At 35.7% G+C, this 21,899-nt stretch overlaps 2 protein-coding genes across 7 annotated transcripts in view; one reads left to right on the top strand and one right to left on the bottom strand.

The window, feature by feature from the left end:
• naf1 (nuclear assembly factor 1 homolog (S. cerevisiae)) overlaps nucleotides 1-21,899 on the top strand; it is a 67,837-nt gene that overhangs the window by 20,350 nt on the left and 25,588 nt on the right. The window lies entirely within an intron of this gene.
• vegfc (vascular endothelial growth factor c) overlaps nucleotides 1-21,899 on the bottom strand; it is a 58,098-nt gene that overhangs the window by 15,433 nt on the left and 20,766 nt on the right. For 2 of the 5 annotated variants that reach the window (XM_044113996.1, XM_044113994.1), the window contains exons 2-4: nucleotides 12,834-13,074; nucleotides 9,945-10,135; nucleotides 2,370-2,509 (exon numbers count right to left, since the gene is read on the bottom strand). In XM_044113996.1, coding sequence (XP_043969931.1) covers nucleotides 2,370-2,509; nucleotides 9,945-10,135; nucleotides 12,834-13,074 — 572 coding nt within the window. Of the gene's footprint in view, nucleotides 1-2,369; nucleotides 2,510-9,944; nucleotides 10,136-12,833; nucleotides 13,075-16,067; nucleotides 16,092-19,544; nucleotides 19,659-21,899 lie in introns of those variants that run through there. The other 3 variants (XM_044113995.1, XM_044113999.1, XM_044113997.1) reach the window with 3 other exon arrangements.

Here is a 21,899-nt window from a genome sequence, read left to right as displayed (position 1 = left end):
CTCCTTTCACTCCACACAGTTTTTTTATTTATTATTTTTATTTTTTATGCAGAATGAGGCACAGGGGTGAAACATAAAACTGTGTATGTTACGTAACAAGTTGTTGCTAGGTAACCAAAGAGTGAGTGAGTTGCTAGGTAACCAAAGAGTGAGTGAGTTGCTAGGTAACCAAAGAGTGAGTGAGTTGCTAGGTAACCAAAGAGTGAGTTGGTTAATTGAGCAGCTAAAGTCTTTTCCTCTGCCTACATCCCCCAGAATGCAGTTCTGATCCGAGTTCAGTGAAATGATTGAGAATTCCATCAGATGTATTATCTATCAATATCGATCCTGGCTTTATTGCAATATATATATATATATATATATATATATATATATATATATATATATATATATATATATATATATATATATATATATATATATTGCCCACTGACTTACTTTTAAGCCTAGTTAGTTTATAACAGTATGAAGTTCATATCTTGTTAATTTTCACTGTGGTAAAGTTTAAATCATTTACGTCAGTCTGGTGAAAATCAAATGCCCTCCAATTGATGTATAATATGCCAAGGAATAATTAGCTACAATTCATTAGGATAATGAGCCGATTTGTAAGAAACATTGGATGTTGTGTTTGTGGTTTAGGCTGCTTTTTAGCTCTTTGCATTTTTTAATGAATATGTGTGACTAAATAAATGTGGTAGAGCCACATTGGAGCCTAACCACAGCTCATTTTTTGCAAATATCTCCTCTTCTTGTCAAGTAAACACAAAAAGCACCAAAAAATCTTTAAAGAAATTCCCCTGGCTAAAGAGTAATTATAATTCAGTTTCACAGTATAAACACTGTGAAAGGACCACAAGTTAATGGCTAGAACAGAGTTTTAATCCTGACCACAGCTGTCTTCTCTCAGCTGAAACCCCTTTAAAGTTTGTTACAGTTTCAACTTGCCATGAACTTTTTAGTGACTCTGTAAAAGCTGTAAAGTGTAGCTTCTGTGACAATAATAATCAATTAGAGTTTTATTGCTAAAGGTCATGATTTTTGAATCTCCCATGGGAGTGTTGTTCCCACTGTCAGCTGCTGAATGAAACCTCGATGCTGCAGTAGGAAGAGTTTCACACTTTTCACCAGCGTTACTAAAACTTCCTGGAAAATACGTTTTACCAAAAGATGAAGAAACCCTTGGCCTCTTCTTTTTTAGAGATCAAATCGCAAAGTGTGAAGTAAATATGTAAATAGATACCAAAGTCTGAAATAAATTTAGTATGGCCGAGGTACTGCAAGGTTTATTTGGATTGATCTGGTATTAAGATAAAGGATCCCAGAATACGGCATACATTTATAAATAAAAATTGCACACAGCAGAAGGAATGCAGTTACAATCCAAAACATGCAGTAAACATATAACACAGGCATTTTAGTATTAGTGAAGGTATTAGTTATCAAAAGTCAAGGTGAACTTAACTGAAATTAGTCATTTTGTCACAATTTGGAACCGTTACTTGACATTTATCTTGTTTATAGGTTTATTCTCCCCTTATTTTTCACACAGGCAGTCATTCCATCTAATAATAATAATAACAGAATCATGCAGTCATTACCCTGGTCAGACACGGTGAATAATATCAGACAGCCAAAAAGAAAATCCAGTGGTCCATGAAAATTTTCATCAATTAATCACATAATAAATTGAAAGGAGATCAATTATTGTTTTTCTCTTTTCTCTCTCTTTCTACTAAAAGCTGGATGATAAAAGTCTTCAGTCTGGTGCTTTGGTCTCAACTTGCCATTTTTTGAAGGACAACTTTGTTTACAGACTTAATAATTCATTTTATTTCTGTTTCTGTTGTTTTGTTTATTTATTCTGGATATTTAAAATGTCTTCCAGTTCCAGCGTTTAAATGTTCATTGGAATTTAACGTTTATTGAACTTTGAAAATGTGTTCTTGCGTTATTGCACCATTAACATATAAGTTGAAACTGGTCTCAAAACAACAATGGTACCACAATAACTTCTGGGACAATTTATCGTCCAGCAAAAGTGGTTATTGTGACAACAAACGTTCGCCTTCATGAAATAAGAATAATTTTTACTTTTCTTCAGCTGCTGGTCCAGTGAGTTTTAAACAGACTTTACTTTTAAAGCGAATCGTTGCATTTTTTATGTTTCTTGTTGAGACAAAAGAGTTTCTGTCACTTAGATGAGTCTTTTTCTGTTACGTGGATCTACAATGTGCACCGTTTGGTTCATCTATAGCATGTGTTGCTACTTATATTATTGTTGAAAGTTTTTCTGCTCGGGTTTTTATAGGTTGTTCTTTCATAATGGATGGTCTGAGTGTTTCCCGCAGTCAAAATGTTATTCTTACTCTGGCAGGGCGCGCCTGATGATGCTGTGAACTTGTCTGTAAATGTCCAGTTTGGACAGACAGCTGCACTGGGTGTGGTTGGCCACGCTGATGGTCACAGGCTTGGTGCCCTGAGTCAGAGGCACTGTGATCTCAAAGAGCTGCAGAGAGAGCAACAAATGAGAGGAAGAACAAGAAAGACATCAAAAAAACAACACAAACACTGTGAAATACAGCAAGAAACTCATTTCTCATCAAAAACACACTAACATTTAACACAATGGCATTTTCTTTCAACTGCTAAATATTCTGACAAACGTAAAATGAAATGACAATCTTGAAATTAAATATGTTTTACACAAGATAAAAATATTAAGGGTATAAAATGGAAATGTGAAAAAAATTTGCAACAGCCAAACTGTGCAAATGAGTCTGCAGTCATGAGAGACAACTGTCCATAGCAAACATAGTTTTAGCTTTCACTCAGATGTAGAAGAGATCAAAACTCCTCCAAGAAGTTAGATAAATATGAAGTGTGTAAAATATGTTCCCAGTTAGTGTCTGAAATTTGGTGCAACTCCAAAGAGAAACTCCACAATAAAAGTGCAGTTTTTTGGGGGGTTTTTGTTGCATCACTTCCTAGTAAACATTTTCCTTCCACTCAACTTTCTATGTGCATTCTGTAAAACCTTTTGTGGCTGTCATCATTATATATTTATATCACGTGTGTCAAACTCAATTTCTGAGGGCCAAATCTGGCCGTCATAGCTTTATGTAGCCCTCTAGATTCTGGACACTAAGTGCGCTTAAATATCATGTTAGCAATAAAATCACTGCAGGTTTTATCTGTTTACTGCCAAATTACATCAATCAGTCCCTCCAGTTTCTTCAGAATTACAGTGGAAATTCAAATTTTTGTGCTAGTAATTGAAAGCTTATTGCAGATTTTTCTCAAAAACTTTCTTACTTGTACCAAACAGCTGCCTCATAAACATTATTTGGGAATCTCAGCTTGACTAATACCTATTTAGTCTCAATAACTGCATTACAAGATTCAGGACAGATTAAACTCTTTCTACTTCATCTCCTAATGAGGATAGAGTTAATGCTAATCCTTTCATGCTTGTAAAACACAAAGAAAGTTATTTGAGCCTCAACACTGAAATGTAGAAAAGTTCACCTCCACACTGATCCCAACAAACAAACACCCCGTTCCTGCAGTGCATTGCCTCTTTCATGCATCATTTCTGGCATGTAGTTGCAGAGCAGAGTCTCTCTTTCTGCAGCTTCTGCTCATTTATAACTCAATTTAGCCAATTTTTTTTACTTCTTGTCCCAAATAATCTCTATTTTTATGTTGTGATAGCTACATTCTCATTTATTTATTATAATTTCCATTAATGTGCAATTTTACGTTATTTGTTTGAAAACGAGCAGGTAGAAGATACAAGATCTTATGATTTCCTGCCGCTCTGATACTCATAACCTAAATTCTTAAATTATTCCCACATTGAATGACACTTAAATCACACATTCTCATCCTTAAACGTACAATTATTTATACATTTTTGATATTATCAATAGCATTTTTGGTCTTTGAAATACCCATCCTAAAAAAAAACATATTTCATAATAAACTCCTAAATTGGTTCATATCTGTACTTTTTTAAAACTCATAATTTAATCCATTCCCTAAATCTATCCCACACTGATAAACAAGCACTTAAACATAAAACTGGTCAAGTGAATAACACTAAAAACGTAGATGTGAGATCAGATTATTTAATCTGGAGAGTTTTTAACTGAAAGCTTTTAAATATCAGGTGAACAGCTTTTCAAAAAGAATCAGAATGTAGTCAAATAAAGTAAGAAATATTTTCTGGTAAAAAGTAAAAAAAGAGCAGAAAAGTAAAGTAAATCAGCCAAAACTAACAAACCTGTGAAAGCTTTTGTGTTTTCTGTAACAGCTGACTCCGAGTGACAAACCATTCAGTAAATGTGGGAAACTTCTTCAAGTAGAGAATTGCAAACTGTGATTACTTTGAGAAATTAACCGTGTTTTTATCTCATACATTGATGCATTACTTCATAGTTTTGATGTTTTTAGTATTTCCACAATGACGACAAAAAAAACAAAAGTTTGGGAAGGCGTGTCCAAACTTTTGACGTTACCACATACACATCATATTCTTCCAAATCTCTTGTGAACTTCCTTTGATTGTGGCATTGTGTGCTGCTGGGTGGGACATTTTACTGAGCTCCACACAGCTAAACACTTTTCTTTACACGATCTTTGGACAGACACGGCTCTGGAGTTATTCAGCTCTCAATGTTCCCATACATTTAATTTAACTTATAAAATGAAAAATGTCATTTGTAGCCTGTAAATGTCATTTTTAGTGCAAAAATACAAAATCTTACCAAGTAATCAGAGAAAACAACTTTCCAGAAGATATGACCAAACTTTAGTTCATTTGTTGAGAATGTCCAGTTCATTTCGGGAGGTGTGAATGTAGAACCGAACTCATATGGGTAAACAAAAGCTAATTCTGGTCTGCCTAAAAACTAAAAGTATTGGTTTGGTTGATGTGAACTCTGTTGAGGTTTTACTGCAAATATGGAGGAAAGTGAACCGAAGAAGAAGGAAGCGGACGACAGTGCAGGGCATTCTGGGTAAATACACTCAAAACAAACAAGTGAATCTAGTGCTTGCAGCAGTAATTCCCTCTGGTCTTCTGCCAAAGACAGGAAAAATCCTGCAATCTGTCGAGTCTGATGCCACTCCATTTTTATTTACAATTTGTGAAGGAGAAAGTTGAGGTCATTGTCTTCTTCAGACGTGACAAGATAAACTTTTGGTAAATATATCCTAATTAGTTTATTCCTAGCAACAAAAATAAAAACTGCCTTTGGAAACTCTTAACTGGATATCGCCAAGTTTAATTATTGGGTGTCTGTTTCTGAGTAAAAGGTTGGTGGAGATTTGTGGCCCTACTTACTATGACACTGACATGAAAGCAAATAAACAAACAAACAAACATGGCTGGTAAAAGAATAACCTAAAATTGTTTTATTTAAGATATCAAATTTGTCATTGAAAACCTCATACAAAAAAAAAGAAATCTCCATCTGCATCAACTTCATTTAAACATTTCCTAAACTGCGTCCAGGGGCCACACAAAACTACTCCGAGGGCCGCAAATGGCCCACGGGCCGCACTTTGGACACTTCTGGTCTTTTGAATACAACATTATGTATTACATTATACAGTTCAGAGCATGTAGAGAAATTACTACTGTATTATTCAAGACCTTAACAATTTCCTGTGCAGAAAAATATTCAAAAGCAACAGACGGGGCGTTTAGACCTTTGAAGGCAACATGACCAACAACGACAAAACCAGAACACTTCGGATACGACATAAAAGTCCAACAGATGAAATTACCCATTTTAAAAAAAAACAGCAGAACAGATGTTAAGCGAAAACCTTTTTGCACAGAGCCACACGAGACCCAAAAACGGTTAAAGATACTTACAGTCAAACTGGAAATTACAGTTTGTATAATTCTATTGCTTTCTAAGTTCTTTCAAATTCAGCCAGCTGCTTCAAGCCAACGCCAAAGCAATCATCCAACTGAGTATTTCATGGTGACGAAACCAACCACAGAATGCTCTTAGCAGAAACCGTTATTTCACCCTTCACCTTGCCATATGTACATTTTAAGGCCAATTATTTTTAAGTAACATTAAAAAACTCATTAGGAGTCAGTTGAACTCTATCTAGTCACGTGTGATTTAGATGATGTACTACATCACTCATATAAGTATCCAAACTTTAGCGACTTGTCTGAGCCCCATTGCCAAAAAAAACAGTTTGGAAAGCACAAGAGAGGAGGAATGTCTTGTGAAACCTCAAAGATTGTGGCTCTCCATTCAGCCTTGTGTCTGCTGCCAGAAGGAAAGCTGCTCAGTTTCGGCCTTGGACTTTTTTACTTGCAACTTAACGGAAAGGTGGTTGTTTCTCAAAAAAAAAAAAAAAAAAAAAACTTGAGATCTTCCTTTCAACAACTGGAATATTATTCTAAATGCAGCAACCTTAAAACTTTATTTTGTGCATCCTGTCAAAATAATGTGGTGTGCATAGGGGGGAAAGTATCCAATAATTGTACTCAATTATTAGCCATCCAAGAAATTACTCAATTAAGAGTAAAAATGCAAGTATAGCAACTGATCAAATTTTCATTTAATATCTAAAACTTACATCATCAGGTGGACCAAAATATAAAGTTAAGTGGAAATTTTGGTCTTTTAAAGATGGAAAAGGCAATAATTCATATAAGTAACAAAAAATTAAAATCAGATAAAAGTAAATATAAACCTTATGAAACTTTAACAAAAACTGTAGGTGCGTGTCTGATGCATTTTTGGTTAAAACATGTTTGTTTTCTATTCAGTTGGTTGAAAATCCAGAAAGATTTCTCAAGTAAGAGTAAAAATAGTTCAGAATAAAACTACACAAATAAAGCAAAAAGTACAGCATAATAAAAAATACTTCTAAAAGTAATTTTTTTCAAAAACATAACTCAAGTAAAAATAATTGAGTAGCTAGTTCCTATCTAACTCTAGTGATGTGTAACATCGCCAGAATCAGGATATAAAAATCCACCGAAGAACATATGAAACCGTGAATTAAAACAAACTATAGAACATGGGCAGAACATTTTATGTGTTGCACAGCAATGAATGTTTCCGAAAAAAATCTGCACACTTTCTAACATAATGCAGGAAATCTGATCGCTGTGTTTTATCCCTGCGTTGCACACAGTGTCCAGTTGCAGCATCTCTGCACAATGGCGCGTTTGACAGAATCTCTGTCAAGTGCAAAAAAGTCGATGACAACTTTACACGCTGTCCAGCACGTACTGCAGCATTCAGACAATAGCAAATTCAACATGACAAAAGAAAGAGCCGCTTATTCAAGACATTCCAACCAGATGGAATTCGACTTTCAACATGATAAAAAGCATCTGCGGAAATGAACCGCACGTTAAGTTCGCCATGCCCATTACAGCTGAAATGGACAAAATACAGACTGGGAATGAAACCAGAGGTTTGCAGGTTTACCTTACCGAACATATTTTGTCATTTTGTCCTATTTTTGTAAAAGATATTTTTGTAAAAAGATGTAAAAGAGGGAGTCTGTCAGTATGTGTGCAAAATATGGCGCTTTTATCCATCTAGTAGTTCATTATCCTTATTGAACTTATAGCTGTGATTAAACATAAAAGTCTCTAACAAAAGAAGAAATGCATCATATTACTCTGTTGAACATCGTGCATAGGGAAGAACAGGACTGGATCACAGTGAAATTGGGGCCTTAAATAGAATTTAAATAGGCCTTAAATAACACCATCACTCCCAGTAACTGTTTTGATCCAGAGTTGGTGTAGTCTGCACTGTAAAAATTATTTTTTAAAAAGTAAAATACCAGCAGCTGTGGTTGCCAGAATTTTACCGTATTTTATAATATGGTAAAAAAAAATTACTTAATTTTAAACGGTAATGTCTTTACAGACTTTTTTTTTTTTTCAGTGTGGGAGAGGGGCTGCGTTTAGTTGGCTGGTCTTAAAATCAATTACCAATAATTGGTTATTGCACTGCAGGAAATTAAACAAAAATTAAATATTAACCTCATAGCATCAGATTGTAACTATGGTAACACAACAAATAATAAAGATTATTATTTGCTCTTTTACAAAGTAAGTATGCCAATCCCATTAAACCTAAATTACAATTTGAAACAACTTAGAATGTTTTAATTAAACTTTACTGAAACATTCAAGTCAAATTTTCTCATTCTCAATAAACAAATATAAAACTTCTAACTCTTAATTTGAGCATTCATGCGAGATCCCTGATGGTTAAAGCAGCGGAGTAGTTTGCTTATGCCTTGGTTTGGCTCTGGTGAAGTACGAGCAAAACGTAGATGATTAAATTAAGAGATAGCAACATTCTTAAACTACTCTGGCTATTTCAACTTCCTCTGCTGATTGAATCTGCTCTAAGAGTTCATATAACAAAGGAGCCATTCGCTTAAACTGCTACCACCAGTTCATTCAATTACCACTTAGGAAATGACTAGCACAGCTGAGCTAAAACAATAAGCCATTACGCACTGCTAGGGTCCTTCCATTATCAGAATCTATGTGGAAATGAACAAACCAGCTGAGAGGATTTACCTCATTTTAAGGCAAAGCTGTCAGTGCTGAGAGGTGAGATGTTTACACACAGAAGTAAGAACACGAGGAGGTGGAGCATGATGGGAAACTGGGCAGTAATATGTGTTTTCCAGGCATATAGTGCTATTTTATAGTACAATCAATAAACTATCTTTCCTTCACTTGTTAAAAAATGCTTTGTCTATCAAATATGACTAAAAAAAAAAAAAATTTACTTTTTAATTTAACGCCTTGAAATTGGGCCTCTGTCTCTTTAAAAACTCCTGCTCTTTCTGGTATGGGAGGTTTAATACCCACCCAAACTCAATAGATGCTAATGCATTTTTAATGCACTTGATTGCTAATGCTGTCTGTTGCATGAGCAATATCAACAGACGACTGGCCATGTCCCTTTCCCGTAGAAATCTCCAGACTGATTGCAACACGTTGCAGTGACATCACACAAGATGCTGGCTGACGTTGACTACCACTGGTTTTAGCTGTCAAGTTGTCAACATAAGTTACATCTGTATGCATGATGTATAAAAGAAAAAGGAGTCCAGTGCTTTGGTACTATTTGTCAGCACTATGACAGCTAACAAGGTCAGAAACAACTTTAAATAAAAAAAAAAAATAGTGAGAAAGAGGAAAGCAGTTATGTCAAGCAGTTATGCTAGCTTGACTTTGACAAACTTAACAAGTAGATGTGCTGTGGAATTCGGTTCAGAATACAGAATGTTGAATGTGATGTTGAATCCTGATACATTAGCACCGTTGTTGTAAGTTGCCAAAGCAATGAGCCTGTGTGTAGCACAGAGAGCAAGAAAAAAGAAGAAAATGAGCGACTTTGTGTTATTCTTCAACGCTTTTCTGCCTTATTTTCTCTTTTCTGTGGCTTTCCACACTAAATTGATAATACCCATGTCTCCGGGTTTCATTTTGTCAACTAAAATGTATTACCGCGGCAGTGAGGCTACGGATGGCATGCGCAAAATTTCCAGATGTAAACAATAACATGCAACATGTCTATGGAGGCCTGCTGTGCTCCAAACCTTCAGCAAAGACAGTTTTATTAGTGAGTGTCTAATGTTTCATAGTGAGTAATTTTGGCTACAGTGATTTTGAATAATCCTGAAATAAATATTTCACAAGCCAGCTTAACTTAGCTTGCAACATGCTGAAAAGCTTCGTCATGGTAACAGGAAAACAGCTGTGACAACAGCAAACCTGTAAATGGTGAGAAGTAGAATACGTAAACCCTTTCTTTCAGTTTGACTGGTGTTCACTTTAACGGATTAAATGTTATTCATGTTTTGTAGCAACTTTGTCATTCAATGTAAAATCAATAGCACAAAAGGGAAGAATGTTGTTAACTTACAGTTTTGCTGAGGTAACCGGTGGAGATATTTCTGCATTGTTTGTCCTCGGAGGGGCAGCATCCTCCACACCTATATACAGACACACACGGTGGCTTATAGAAGACGTTGGTGGGAGCCCCGAACTCCCTGCCCACATCAACACACACTTCCCTGGGCATGCATTGAGTTTTCCTCCACTCCAACTCTATACCTGCACACAAAAAAGTCAGCTGTTTGCAACATTTCTTTTCTTATCTTTTATTTTTTTGCTGCACAAAGTATTGCATCCCAATCGTCATGTGTTCAGTATAACAAAGACTTGGATGCAAAGCTTGGTAAGATATTACATTTAAAGTGTCACAGAGTCATACTCTATATTAATATTGCCCTTAATGCTCAACATAATGTATGTTTTTAGAGACTGGGATACTTAATGGTGACTTATTATGCTTCTAGAACAGGTTAGGATAGATCTATGGGCTTTACAAATCATGTTCATTATATTTTTTGCTCAAAATTGTTTTAAGATTTTAGTCTGCCCAGTTCTGTTGTTCTGCTTTAGGGCGTCTTGTCACTTTAAGTTCAACTAAGCTGCTGCTGGCCACGGCCGTCAACTCAACATTTACACTCGCATGTGAAAATGGCTGCAAACAGATGCGCAATTATACACCCATACATCTTTGAAAAGCAGAAGTAAAGCCTCCCGCACAGCCAACAGGAACACCATAAGTTGTTTCTGGATGGTAAGTCAACAACAGAACACTTATCTTTTCCAGCAGCCATTGTACAGTGGTAAAACCAGCTGATCAAACATGTTGGAGCTACACTTTGGTTGCTAGGTAACAGACCTGTGCCCATCGATTGTGACTTATCTGAAAGTTTTTGAAACAGCTCATTTTACAAATACCACAAAAAACATTAACTTATTGCCAAAAAATGGCATAATACAAATTATTGTTCCATTGTGTCATGGAAATAATGGAAAAGAATCCTCAAAATGTTGATAAATAAGTAATCGATATCAGATTCATAATTATGAATTTTAGGAATGCTGTTGTAATTACTTTTGTTTCTGATAAAATTACAGCCCTGGTTCTGAAAGCTGCTCTGTTTAAATGTGCAACTTCTGCTTCTAATCGGATCATTTCAAGTTTAAACTAGAAGACAAGCTGAGAGACATTTGGAAATTCTGACAAACATCAGTATTTTGTCCAAACCTGGATACTAACTGGATACTAACTCTTAAACACGTTACATATACATGAATGGATTTTCTAGACAAGATACAACTGAACGTAACGCTTACATTACACCAAATTATCAATATTTTGTGTGTGCTTATGAGTTTAAATACTCTAACAGAATTGTAGTGTTTGTGCCTTTTTCAGAGAATATAAACAACAGAAAACCATTTTGGTAAGTCATTGTTAGTTTTTAACCAAAGCCATTTATTATGAAACAATTTATTGCACTTTTTAAATCATAAAGACAATAGGAACTAATGACCCAACAGACCACTGACAGCTTCAAGTCTTTTGTGGTTGTTGTGGGTGAGAAACGTTATTTTCAACCCATAAAGCTGCCAATTCTTTCTGGCCAAAAGTCTCCAGTTCCTGTAAAGTCTTGTTCTTTCCTGGATGAATTGCATGTTTGAGATCTCTCCAAAGTGGCTATATGATCAACATGGCCCCTTCAGAAACTTTAGTTTTCTTTTCTGTAATCTATGACAGGTCGACTTTCGTTTTGGATCAGAGCCACATGCACGATTTCTGAACTGATGAGTATTTTCTCATAACCTTCTGGATAAATCTTCTCATCGATTTTAACCAAATGCTTTGCGTCTTTGTAGCTCACACAAGAACACTCATGGTGTAAATGTAGCGTTGACAGTCGTAGCCATAAAGTTAACTTTGTTTCAGGGTTTTTTTGGCTCTCTGGGCCAAGTAATGACTTTCGTCTGGCTACTTGACCATGCAGCACATTTTTTTTCTTTATTCTGCACGTCGAAACAGTTCCACTACCAGTATGTTGGCTGAAGCCATTTGTAGGATTTCCTTTGTATGCTGAACAATTTTCCAGACATTTGTTGCTTGGTTCAATCATTGTACACTTCCTAATGAGGATTCAAACACAGTTAGCTTTGGTTTTACATCATTATCCTGTTTATAAAGATCGCAACCTTCTCCCAGAAATCCTTTGAAAATGACTACATTTTTCCTGTGACTTTAAATCCAACAAGGTCAAAAATCACAGGATGACTGGGTGAAACACACAGGAGCCAAAAACTCCCTGACATTTTCAACACACAGGCTAATTTCAGCTAACAGCTCAACATTAAGCAAAGTTACCTTTAGGAACATTTTACATGCTTGTTTTTTTGTCATCAGGCCAAAACTCCCAGCTTATGTAAACTTTTGATGAGGTGCATTTGAGTGGTTTCTGATTTTCATCCTCATTTAAAAGGAGCAAACATAATAGTTAAATATTAAATGGGTTCATCCAACTATTAGTCATGAGAAACAAAATCATTTTTATATTATATTCTCTGAAAAAGTGCAAATTTAGGTGCAAGTTTTAAGGAAGGTAATGTGTACTCTTTCCCAAGTCATCTTTCTTCTGTTTCTGTTGTTTCTAAGTCAAATTGTCAAGAAAAAGCGGCTTGACAAAATGGACCGTTTAAAAGTAAACATCTGAAACAAATCTGAGACGCTCCATATAAACACCTACAGCTGACTACCAGCCAATGGCAAATATCTACTTACAGGCATTGTTCCCAGATGGGAAACTTTAGTCCAATCTTAAAAACAACATAGCGCTGTGCGTGACAGAAATCCTCATTATGTACAACTCCCATTGGAAAAGGCTTTTTTTACATGTAGGTGTAAAAGGGGAAAAAAGAAGACACTTACTTTTAAGGACATCCAAGTTGAGGTAGGCAGCAGCGTATGTTGGCTCCTCGGCTTCAGAAAGCGGCCGCAGCCGGTGAGTCTGTGGCCTCGGAGTGAATTTGGAAGCTGAGGATGCAGCAGCAGAAAGTTTGGATCTGCACTTCAGAGCAGCCCAATATGAAGGATAGATCAGACTCATCAGTTCATCTACACTGGAGGCTGAACGCAGCTTCTGCTCCATGTCCGGCTTTGGTAACGTGTCCTGTAATTAACAAGAAACACCTTCACTCAGAGAGGGACTCCAACCTCAAAGTATACATGGTGATTACTTCTGACAAACCTGGGAACAGTTTTTACAAAGTCACAGATTGTACGTATTATCTATACCCTGAACGCTGGAGGGTTTGGGGGTTTTTTTACATATTAGTTAAAACTGTAAGCATATTGTGATAGTTTGTTCAGTCAGATAATCTGTGAAAATCAGTCTGAAGAAATGCACCAACTACCAAAAACAACCAATCAGAGCCAGAAGGCGGGGCTTAGCGCTGTCAATCAAAGCGGCTAAATGTGCTAATGGTGGATAAACAAATTACTGTTACTCTTCTTTGAGAATTGTTTTGATTTCATAACGCATGAACAGTTTCAAATCAAGCCACAGCATTTCTATCAGAATTAAGGTTAAACTTTGACTAAGCTGCTCCAAAACTTTTATTTAGCATTTTTTGGGGGCCATTCAAAGGTGGAGTTGACCATCAGACTTCATTTCGCAAGCTGGTGGCCAGACATTCTCAGACAGGAAACTTAATTAATGGTTCAATCAAGTGTCAAGTGTCAGACAGAATTACCAAATATGTTTTACTGTCAGTTTTATGTTGTTTTTTTCTAAACAGCTTAGTTTATCACAGATGTAACAGGACACAGGGCTTCAAAAAATGTCCACATTTTACTCATCAGTCCACAGAATATTTCTGCAAAAGTCTTCAATCGTAGAGATAAATCCAGATGTTTATTTTGGTAAATGTTGGATGAACAGCTTTTAATTCAGCAGTTGTTCTAGACTTCTGTCATTGATGTCATTTTTCCCAGTTTCTTTCTTGTTGCCGAATCATGAAGATCATGAACATTGTTTGTGTCATTATCACGATGTCACCTGAGATAAATGGGTCTTACAGTACATTAAAAGTTGTTCTGGGTTCTTGTGTGTTCTCTAGGATAAGTCACCTGTGTGCACTTGGAGTTCTTTTGGAAGGAAAACCACTGTTCCAGGTTTCCTCTATTCATGAAGGATGGCTCTCATTGTGATTTACTGGAGCTTCACATCCCCAGAAGTGTTTTTGTAACACTTTCTGCACTGATGGACAGCAAAGTCTCTGGTTCTAACCTGTTCATTAATGCCTTCACATCAGGACATGTGTTGAATTTTAATGGAGCAGCACCAGTTGGCACCAATCCCATCTTCCCTAAGAAAATCAATGCCACAAAACTTTACGTTCTGCAGTAATGGCCCCTTCTGCAGGGTATGTGGCTGGGTTCGGTGCAGCACGTCTCTGTGCTTCTTCAGCTTGGAGACGGCTACTTTTCTGCTTCACTGCGACCTCCCTCTGGGTTGAGCACATGGCCATCCTGTGGGGGGTCTCTGGTGAAGCCAGATGCAGTCTTGATTTAATAAAATCAGTCACAAAACTAGCATATCAACTCCACATGTGACCTGCTTCTCCATATGGTCTGCCTGAAATGCTACAACATGCCAGTTGGTGCGACAAACAATCAACTGTTTGATTAACGCAATTAAGGCTGAAACAATTAATCTGTGCTGATTTATCGTGATTAATCGACTATTAAAATGATCATCAACTAATTTAGTAATCGATTCATTGTTAAATGGAGCATACAAACACACAAAAAAAGAACATTTACAGAAAGAACAACACAATCAGAGCAATAATTAAACCAAAACGGTACAAACAATACATAAATATTTTCCATTTAAGATAAAAATAGACATTATGAAAACGTTTTAGTAGTCAAACCTTAAACTGCATAATGTAGCAGCAAAATAAAAAATGGAGGTATTTCCTGGTATTCTGTTCTGCAATCACATTATTTTTGTTCTGGTAAAGTTCTAGCTGTTTTTACGCGTTTATGTTTAACACTTTAAACACCTTACAGAGGCAGTGAATAGGCCTAAACAAACCTTAAGCTTTCTTACAGGCCTTAACAATTAAAAATAAATTAATGTCCATCAAAAACTGAGAGAACCCATTGTTTGGTTTTGTTTTGTTTTGGGTTTTTTTCTATGTGCTTCCAATACAGGATCTTTATCTGGTGATTCTGCTGCCAGTCGGACATGATGTCACATTAAAAAGTCTTGATTTATTTCTAATCAATAGGTTTAGTCAGGAATCAAAGCAGAACTTCAGGCAGCTGCAGTTTGACAAATTTATGACTAGTCTGTGTGAATGTAATCTCATTTCCTGACCTTCAATGCCGTTACTCGTATGCTATTGTACTATTAATGATAATGATCAATTTAACATTCGCACAATCAGAAACAATACTTTTGCTGCAACCAAGGCCATATCAAACACAAGCATACACACTCGCCTTTGTATTAGAGGCTTTTCAAACAGACACTCAATTTTCCACTTGTAATGTTTCCTTTTGGAAGAATGTGTTTATTTACGAGTGTCCACATATTTACACACACGGACTGTCCTTCAGCATGGGAAAAAGCCGTCCCTCTGGATTTGTGAACCAAACAATTGAGAACCTTTAAACGAGACTGTCACCTGACAGATTCTGCTTCCTGCCCTGAAACGCCAACAAGCAGCAGAGACTCAATGGCACTCACTATTTTCATCTTTCCTCTTGTTTCCTGGGTTTTTATAGAGCTACGGATTATAAAACAGTTTTGAAATGAAGGAACCGCTAAGATAGCTAAACAAGATGAAGCGCATTTTGATTGTTGCTAAAATAAACAAACCTATGAGTGTTTTTAACTTGTTTTATTAAGTTTTCCTATTAATTTTAATCTGCACACTAGGGGTGGGAAGCATTTGAATTGAATTTTACCAAGAGAAAACACATAATAAAAAGTTGAACTTGCATATTGCAAGTGTACTACCCTATTACCAAACATACATACTAAAATATACACCAATACACCACTTGTTTGTTGCCTATGAGTCTGAAAAGGAGTATGCAGAAGGTTAATTTATTATTAATTTGTTTATCATTAATTTATTAATCATGCACCTTTTCCATTCTGTAGTTGATTACATTAATAATCTTCCCAGGCACGCGCAGAGGAACACGTGCGTAAGCAAGAATAGATAAGTTATTTTCTGCTGTTCTTGACTGTTGGTGGTTGCCATAGCAACCAGTAACTTACAGCTCCTCCCCCTTTTTCCACTGCTGACTTTAACTGTGGTACGTATTAGAATCAGCTCTGTGTTTTCTTTACAAGTATTTTATTTTAACATACGTTTTAGACAAATTGAATGATATACAGTGTTTCATAAATAATTTTGCTACGTTTTGTGTATGTTTTTAACTTATCATTATTAATGTTGTCCATTTTAGCTATATGTAATTTTACAAATGTTAACTCTTGCTAACTGCTCATTGGGAGCTATTGCTTTGTAGTTGGTATTTACAGTTATCTTATATATTTCAGAAAATGTGCGCTTAACCAAGAGCAAAGAAAACCTCCTACCTCTTAGCGCTGGCCAGAGTGGTTGACAGTACAAGTATTAGTGTTTAACAAAATACAGAAAACTAAAAAAATATGACTAAAATTAGGATTCTTCAGTGTTAATCAGGATTTGGTGAATTTCAAACATTATAAGAAAAAAAAATAAAAGCCCATTTTCTAAAGTTGTTACACAAGCAAAAGGGAAAAATACACAAATGGCAAAGAAAAAAAACAAACACATTTTTAAATTTAATTCATGATCTTATTATCTTAAATATGCCAGTTTGACAAAAAAAAATAAGTTAATGAAAAAGAAAGAAATCTGAGATGGAGTTTTTGCTGAAACAATAGCTTTTTCTAGAACATTCAATATAAAAGATTTCATTAAAAAAAACTTTTAAATCCTAAAAACAAACTGAAATATAGAAATTATTCTCTTATATCTGCTAAAAAGCCCAGGGTCTAATTTCTGGGGAAAGAGTAAAGATACAATTTCAAAGGTAAGGAAGAAGGTTTTAAATCATATCTTCTGTTTGTTGTATCTGGTTACATTACATGGACATTTTTTACTGAAAGTATGGAGAAATATGAGGCACAAGGTCAAACTGAGGCAGACAAAAGTCAAGTGTTTTTCAGAAACATCTGAACGTTTTATCATTTGTTTATAGAAAGCCTTCTGAAGTGGTGTCACAAATCCTGAAGGTGTTTATGGATCACGGGAACATAACTCTGTACACACTGAAAAATTAAATGAAAAAAGAAATCACCAAGCCGGCTCCTTCTCTGCAGGACTGACAGCTAACACAAACAGCCAAGTAGCTGGATTTTCCAAAAATGAGGCAGAGCCAACAAAACACTGATGGGGAGCTGAACCCTGAAGAACAGATGGTAAAACACTCAGGCACACAGCCGATGTGGAAAAGCTCTGTCAGACACGCAAACACAAAGAACATCAAAGAAATATGCTTTTTAAGTCACTGTATTAAAATGTTTTATGTGCTGCTCACAGCTGACGGTTATTTTATAAGACAGTTTGAGCACGAACAAAGTTTGTACCTCAGATGATGTGGTTACTGGCATTTCAGCCCAGCTAATAAAGAAATATAATATAGTATAATATAACATAATATATAATAGTCTTATATTATTCTATAATATTTGATGACAAAATAGCATAATTATTTTATACTATTATATTATAATCTAATTATACTGTATTATAATATAGTATAAAATATATAAGTTATTATTGGATTTAACTTTATTACAATAAGCTAATAAAGTTATATAATATAGATTACATAATATTATATAACTTTATTAGTTTTGTTGAAATGACCACAAACTATGTTCATGCTTAACTGTCTTTTCTGTCCAAACTTTTGGTCTGTACCGTATATTATACATTTAAATTATCCAACGTAATGGATAGATTTATATTAGATAGATTATAGTTATATTGTATTTAACACAAAGATTGAAAAAATTGAAAACACATGCTTTTGTTGCCATATTTTGACAGAAAAAAACACATTGCATAGTTGTAATGTGATCATGCGTTTCAAGTTGAAAATCAAATTGTTCTGAGTAACACAAACTGATCAACAACATAAGGCAGCTTTGAAAAAGAAAATGATTGTATACATTTTTAAAATTGGTTTTAATGACTCCATTGAGAATTCACTCACTCGAGTTGATCAAATTATCGTATGCATAAATACCTAAATATGTTGTTGTTGAAGTGAAAATCTCAATGAGGTTTAGGAGAAACACTGTGGTTGGATGAAAACACTTCACTTTCAAACAAAACACACTTTTCAGTTGGGAGTTTTCTGTCTTAGGTTGTATTGTTTTTTTTGTCGAACTGTTTCAAAACAGGCTAAAAACTGTTGTATTAAACAACATTAGATATTTACACATAAAATACGAACTCCTGTAAAAGATAAACTTCAATTGAAGTTGAAAAACACACATGAACCAAAGCAGTCCACAAGTCAGTGATGGACAAATAAATATTACGTTGCAGGTTCATAACATTCAAGGAGCGTCTGGAGTTCTGTGCATGAAGGAAAAGAAAAACAGCATCACACTGAAAGTATAAGATCAATTACAGGTCAATGTCTGACAGACAGACTACAGTTTCATGTTTTTCCTCTGCTTGACTTTTAGAATTATAAAATCTTTACAGAGATAATGTTAACATATTATAAAAAATATTTGAAAGAAGTTTTGAGCTTCTTTAGAAATTGTTGAGGCTTCACAAAATCAAAAATAACTCAAAACGTATTATATTCTGGCACTGAAAAAAAAAGAAATAATTTTGTGTGTGTCACAAAAACTCCAGCATTATGAGCCATTATCACATAAATCACCTGTTTTCCTTTAAATTTAACGGATATGGAAACTCTTGCATGAATAATCTGGTAGTTATTTGCATGTGAAGTCGCTAACCGCTGCATTTTTCTTCACCAAACAACCGGCTCAAACTCAGTGGTGTGTTTTCTTTCTCTGTTTCTGTCAGTGTTAGAGTTTAAAATTCATCACGGATGTATTTGTTTTACAGTCGCTGCTGGATAACTTCTATGTGAGCATGGCTGGGGTGTTTAAACGTCTCTCTGTAGTAAACAAGTTGTGACTTACAAGAGCAGACCATGAAACTGATGCAAATAAGGAGAGAGGAGATAAATCTTCTTTTTTTTTACATTTTCATAAATCTAGACCCAGAGGTTGGATTCTGGCTTTTTGTAACATTTCATCACAATCTCTTTGGCATGTCACAATATTTGTCTTACAGCTGATCTCTTATTTTTAACTGCGATAACCCCTAATGAGCGGCTTTAATGAAACTGTTGTGTAAGTTTAAGGAGAAGGATGTGTTACGTCACATCTGCCCTTGTTCCCTGGTTTCAACAAAGGATCCCTGGTGGTCAATTTCCTTCTGCTACTCTGAGTCCCCAACATTTTCCCACAGTGTCAGAGCTCTTCTTAACGCTGATGGCTCTCAATTCATGTCGATTCTGGTTTCTTTCAAAACTCACTCAGTCCCTCTTTAAATCATCTCTTCCTCCTCTTCATGATGATTGAGAAGTCTCACCGACCTTTGCCACTTTTCAAATTTGGTCCTCCCCACTAAGGAATGCAGAACATCAAATCTGAACACACAACATGGAAAATCATGGAAATATTGGTGTTTTTAATCAATCTGACAGTCTTGTTATTAGAGTTGCTATTTACCAAAGAACCTCAGTGACAGTGACAACAGACTGCAGGGCTGAACAATGAATCAATAATATATATCGCAAAACACACAGGATCAATATCAATAATCAATAATACATCTGATAGAGTGTTTAATATTCACTGAACCACTTCACAAAGACTTCAGCCGCTCAACCTCTCAAAAGGAGCTAAGCTAAGTTAATAGAACCAACTGACTCACTCACTCCTTGGTTACCTAGCAACTCACTCACTTCAGTTACCTAGCAACAATCTGTTAGGTAACTTGCCCAGCAGCAGTTTAAGGTTTCCCACTATGCCTCACAACTGTAAAATATTAAACAAAAGCTTGGCGTGAAAATTGACTGAAATGCTTTTATTGTGATCCGTTTTTCAGCCATATATCATCCAGCCCTAGAGGAAGCGGACGAGTTGAAGCAAAATATCAACACTGCTATCTCAAACTGCTGACCAATCACACAACACACAGCTCTGGTAAAATACCTCAACCAGGGTCTGGTGTCGAGTTCGATAGGCAAATGGCTCTTTGCAAACAAAATGATGTAATCTTTGTCGCATGTCTATACTTCACTGGGAGCCAATTTTGGCACTTCGGATGAAGTATGCAGGAGCCTTGAAGCTACAGTTTATACCATCTGTGTTTCCATTGACCATGGAACTGCGCAAATAGAAATTACAAAAAAAAAAATCAATTAATGAAAACTCTATAAAATATGCAAAATATGAAGGTATTTAGAAGAAAAATGCATCTTAGCCTCTCAGCTTTGAAAATCTGACTTCACTATACACACTGAAAGCACAATGATCTGCTTTCTTCCAGTTTCTCTCATTCACAGCTTCTCCACACCTCCCATTCAGACACACAGAGCCCAGAAACTAGTGAGGTCTACGGGTCAGTCTTTGGAGGGTCCAGCACCATTGGTTAACCTTCACATGTCAAAACATGAATGAATGAGCTCTCGCATACTTTGAGTTCAAAGAGCATTAAAAGTCAGAAAGGTCTGCAGTAATCCTGAGGGGTCAGAATGAATCCCTGAGGATTGGAGCTTTAGTTTTTAGCTATTTGGTCTATATTTGCTCCAGATGCCATTTTTTCCAAACGGGACTATTTCACAATGATTACACCAACCGATTTCAGATGCAGACGGCCGAAATAAAGTTACAAAATGCAGAGGAAAGAATCCAGGGAATAAGTAAAAGAAAGGGTCCAAGAGGGACAATGACAGTTAGTAAGAAATGCAAACTGAATCAAGATATTACACAGAGGCTTTTATATAGAACCTGGTGAAGAAAATGAAATCATGGTTAAAATCAGTGGCTGACTGATGCAATCTACCACAAGTTGGAGTCATTATGCTAAACATGGGTAAGTGTATATCCATTACATATACATTAAGTTGTAATGTTCCCACAGCTGTTATATACAACAAAAAAGGGAAATATGAACTACAACATAAAACAGGCAGGTTTTAATTATCAAAGAAACTTAAGAAATTATGAGGACACCAGAAAAAATGCAAGAATAAAACTTTTTTATGCTTTTGTATCCATAAATAGATCAACTTCAATGTCTGACAAGAGACAGGAGAAACCCTTCAACCTGTCAGAAGATTGTTTTTCAATTGCTCCAAAACTGAGATTGCCTGTTGATTCTGCTTCTTATCTGAACCACAAACTCAACTCTTTCAGGTTGTAGGGGTTTTGTTTGCTTAATCACCTTGGAGCTTAAAGAAACAGTGACAGTGAGAAATGGCCCCAAATGCTACATCGAAGCTATTTTTATTTTTATTTTTTTAGACGTGTGAAGACACAGATTCTACAATCCATGAAATACTTCCTAACATATGTCATGAAAGGAAAAGTAGACCATAGAAATGAGGCAAAAGCAGCATTGTCTGTATAAAAGAAGGTGCAATGGACTCCGGAGCACATTGCTGCACTCTTGGCTGTAAATCTGGAAAGAAAATACAATCAAATGGTTCAGGTCTGGAAGCATTTTTGGAGATTAGAAGAAAAAGAAAAACAACAACATGGAGTTAGTGTGATGCTGAGTACAGCAGCACCCTGGTCTTAAAGTCAGTCGGGGTTTACAGGATCAGCTCATAGAGAATGTACCAACTGGTCCAACATGTCAGCTTTTCTACAGAGTCCTGTTA

The sequence above is a fragment of the Gambusia affinis genome, linkage group LG04 (assembly GCF_019740435.1).
Source record: "Gambusia affinis linkage group LG04, SWU_Gaff_1.0, whole genome shotgun sequence".
NCBI lineage: Eukaryota > Metazoa > Chordata > Actinopteri > Cyprinodontiformes > Poeciliidae > Gambusia > Gambusia affinis.
Note: the sequence above shows the minus strand (reverse complement) of the source record. Positions and strands in the feature narration are given on the sequence as shown.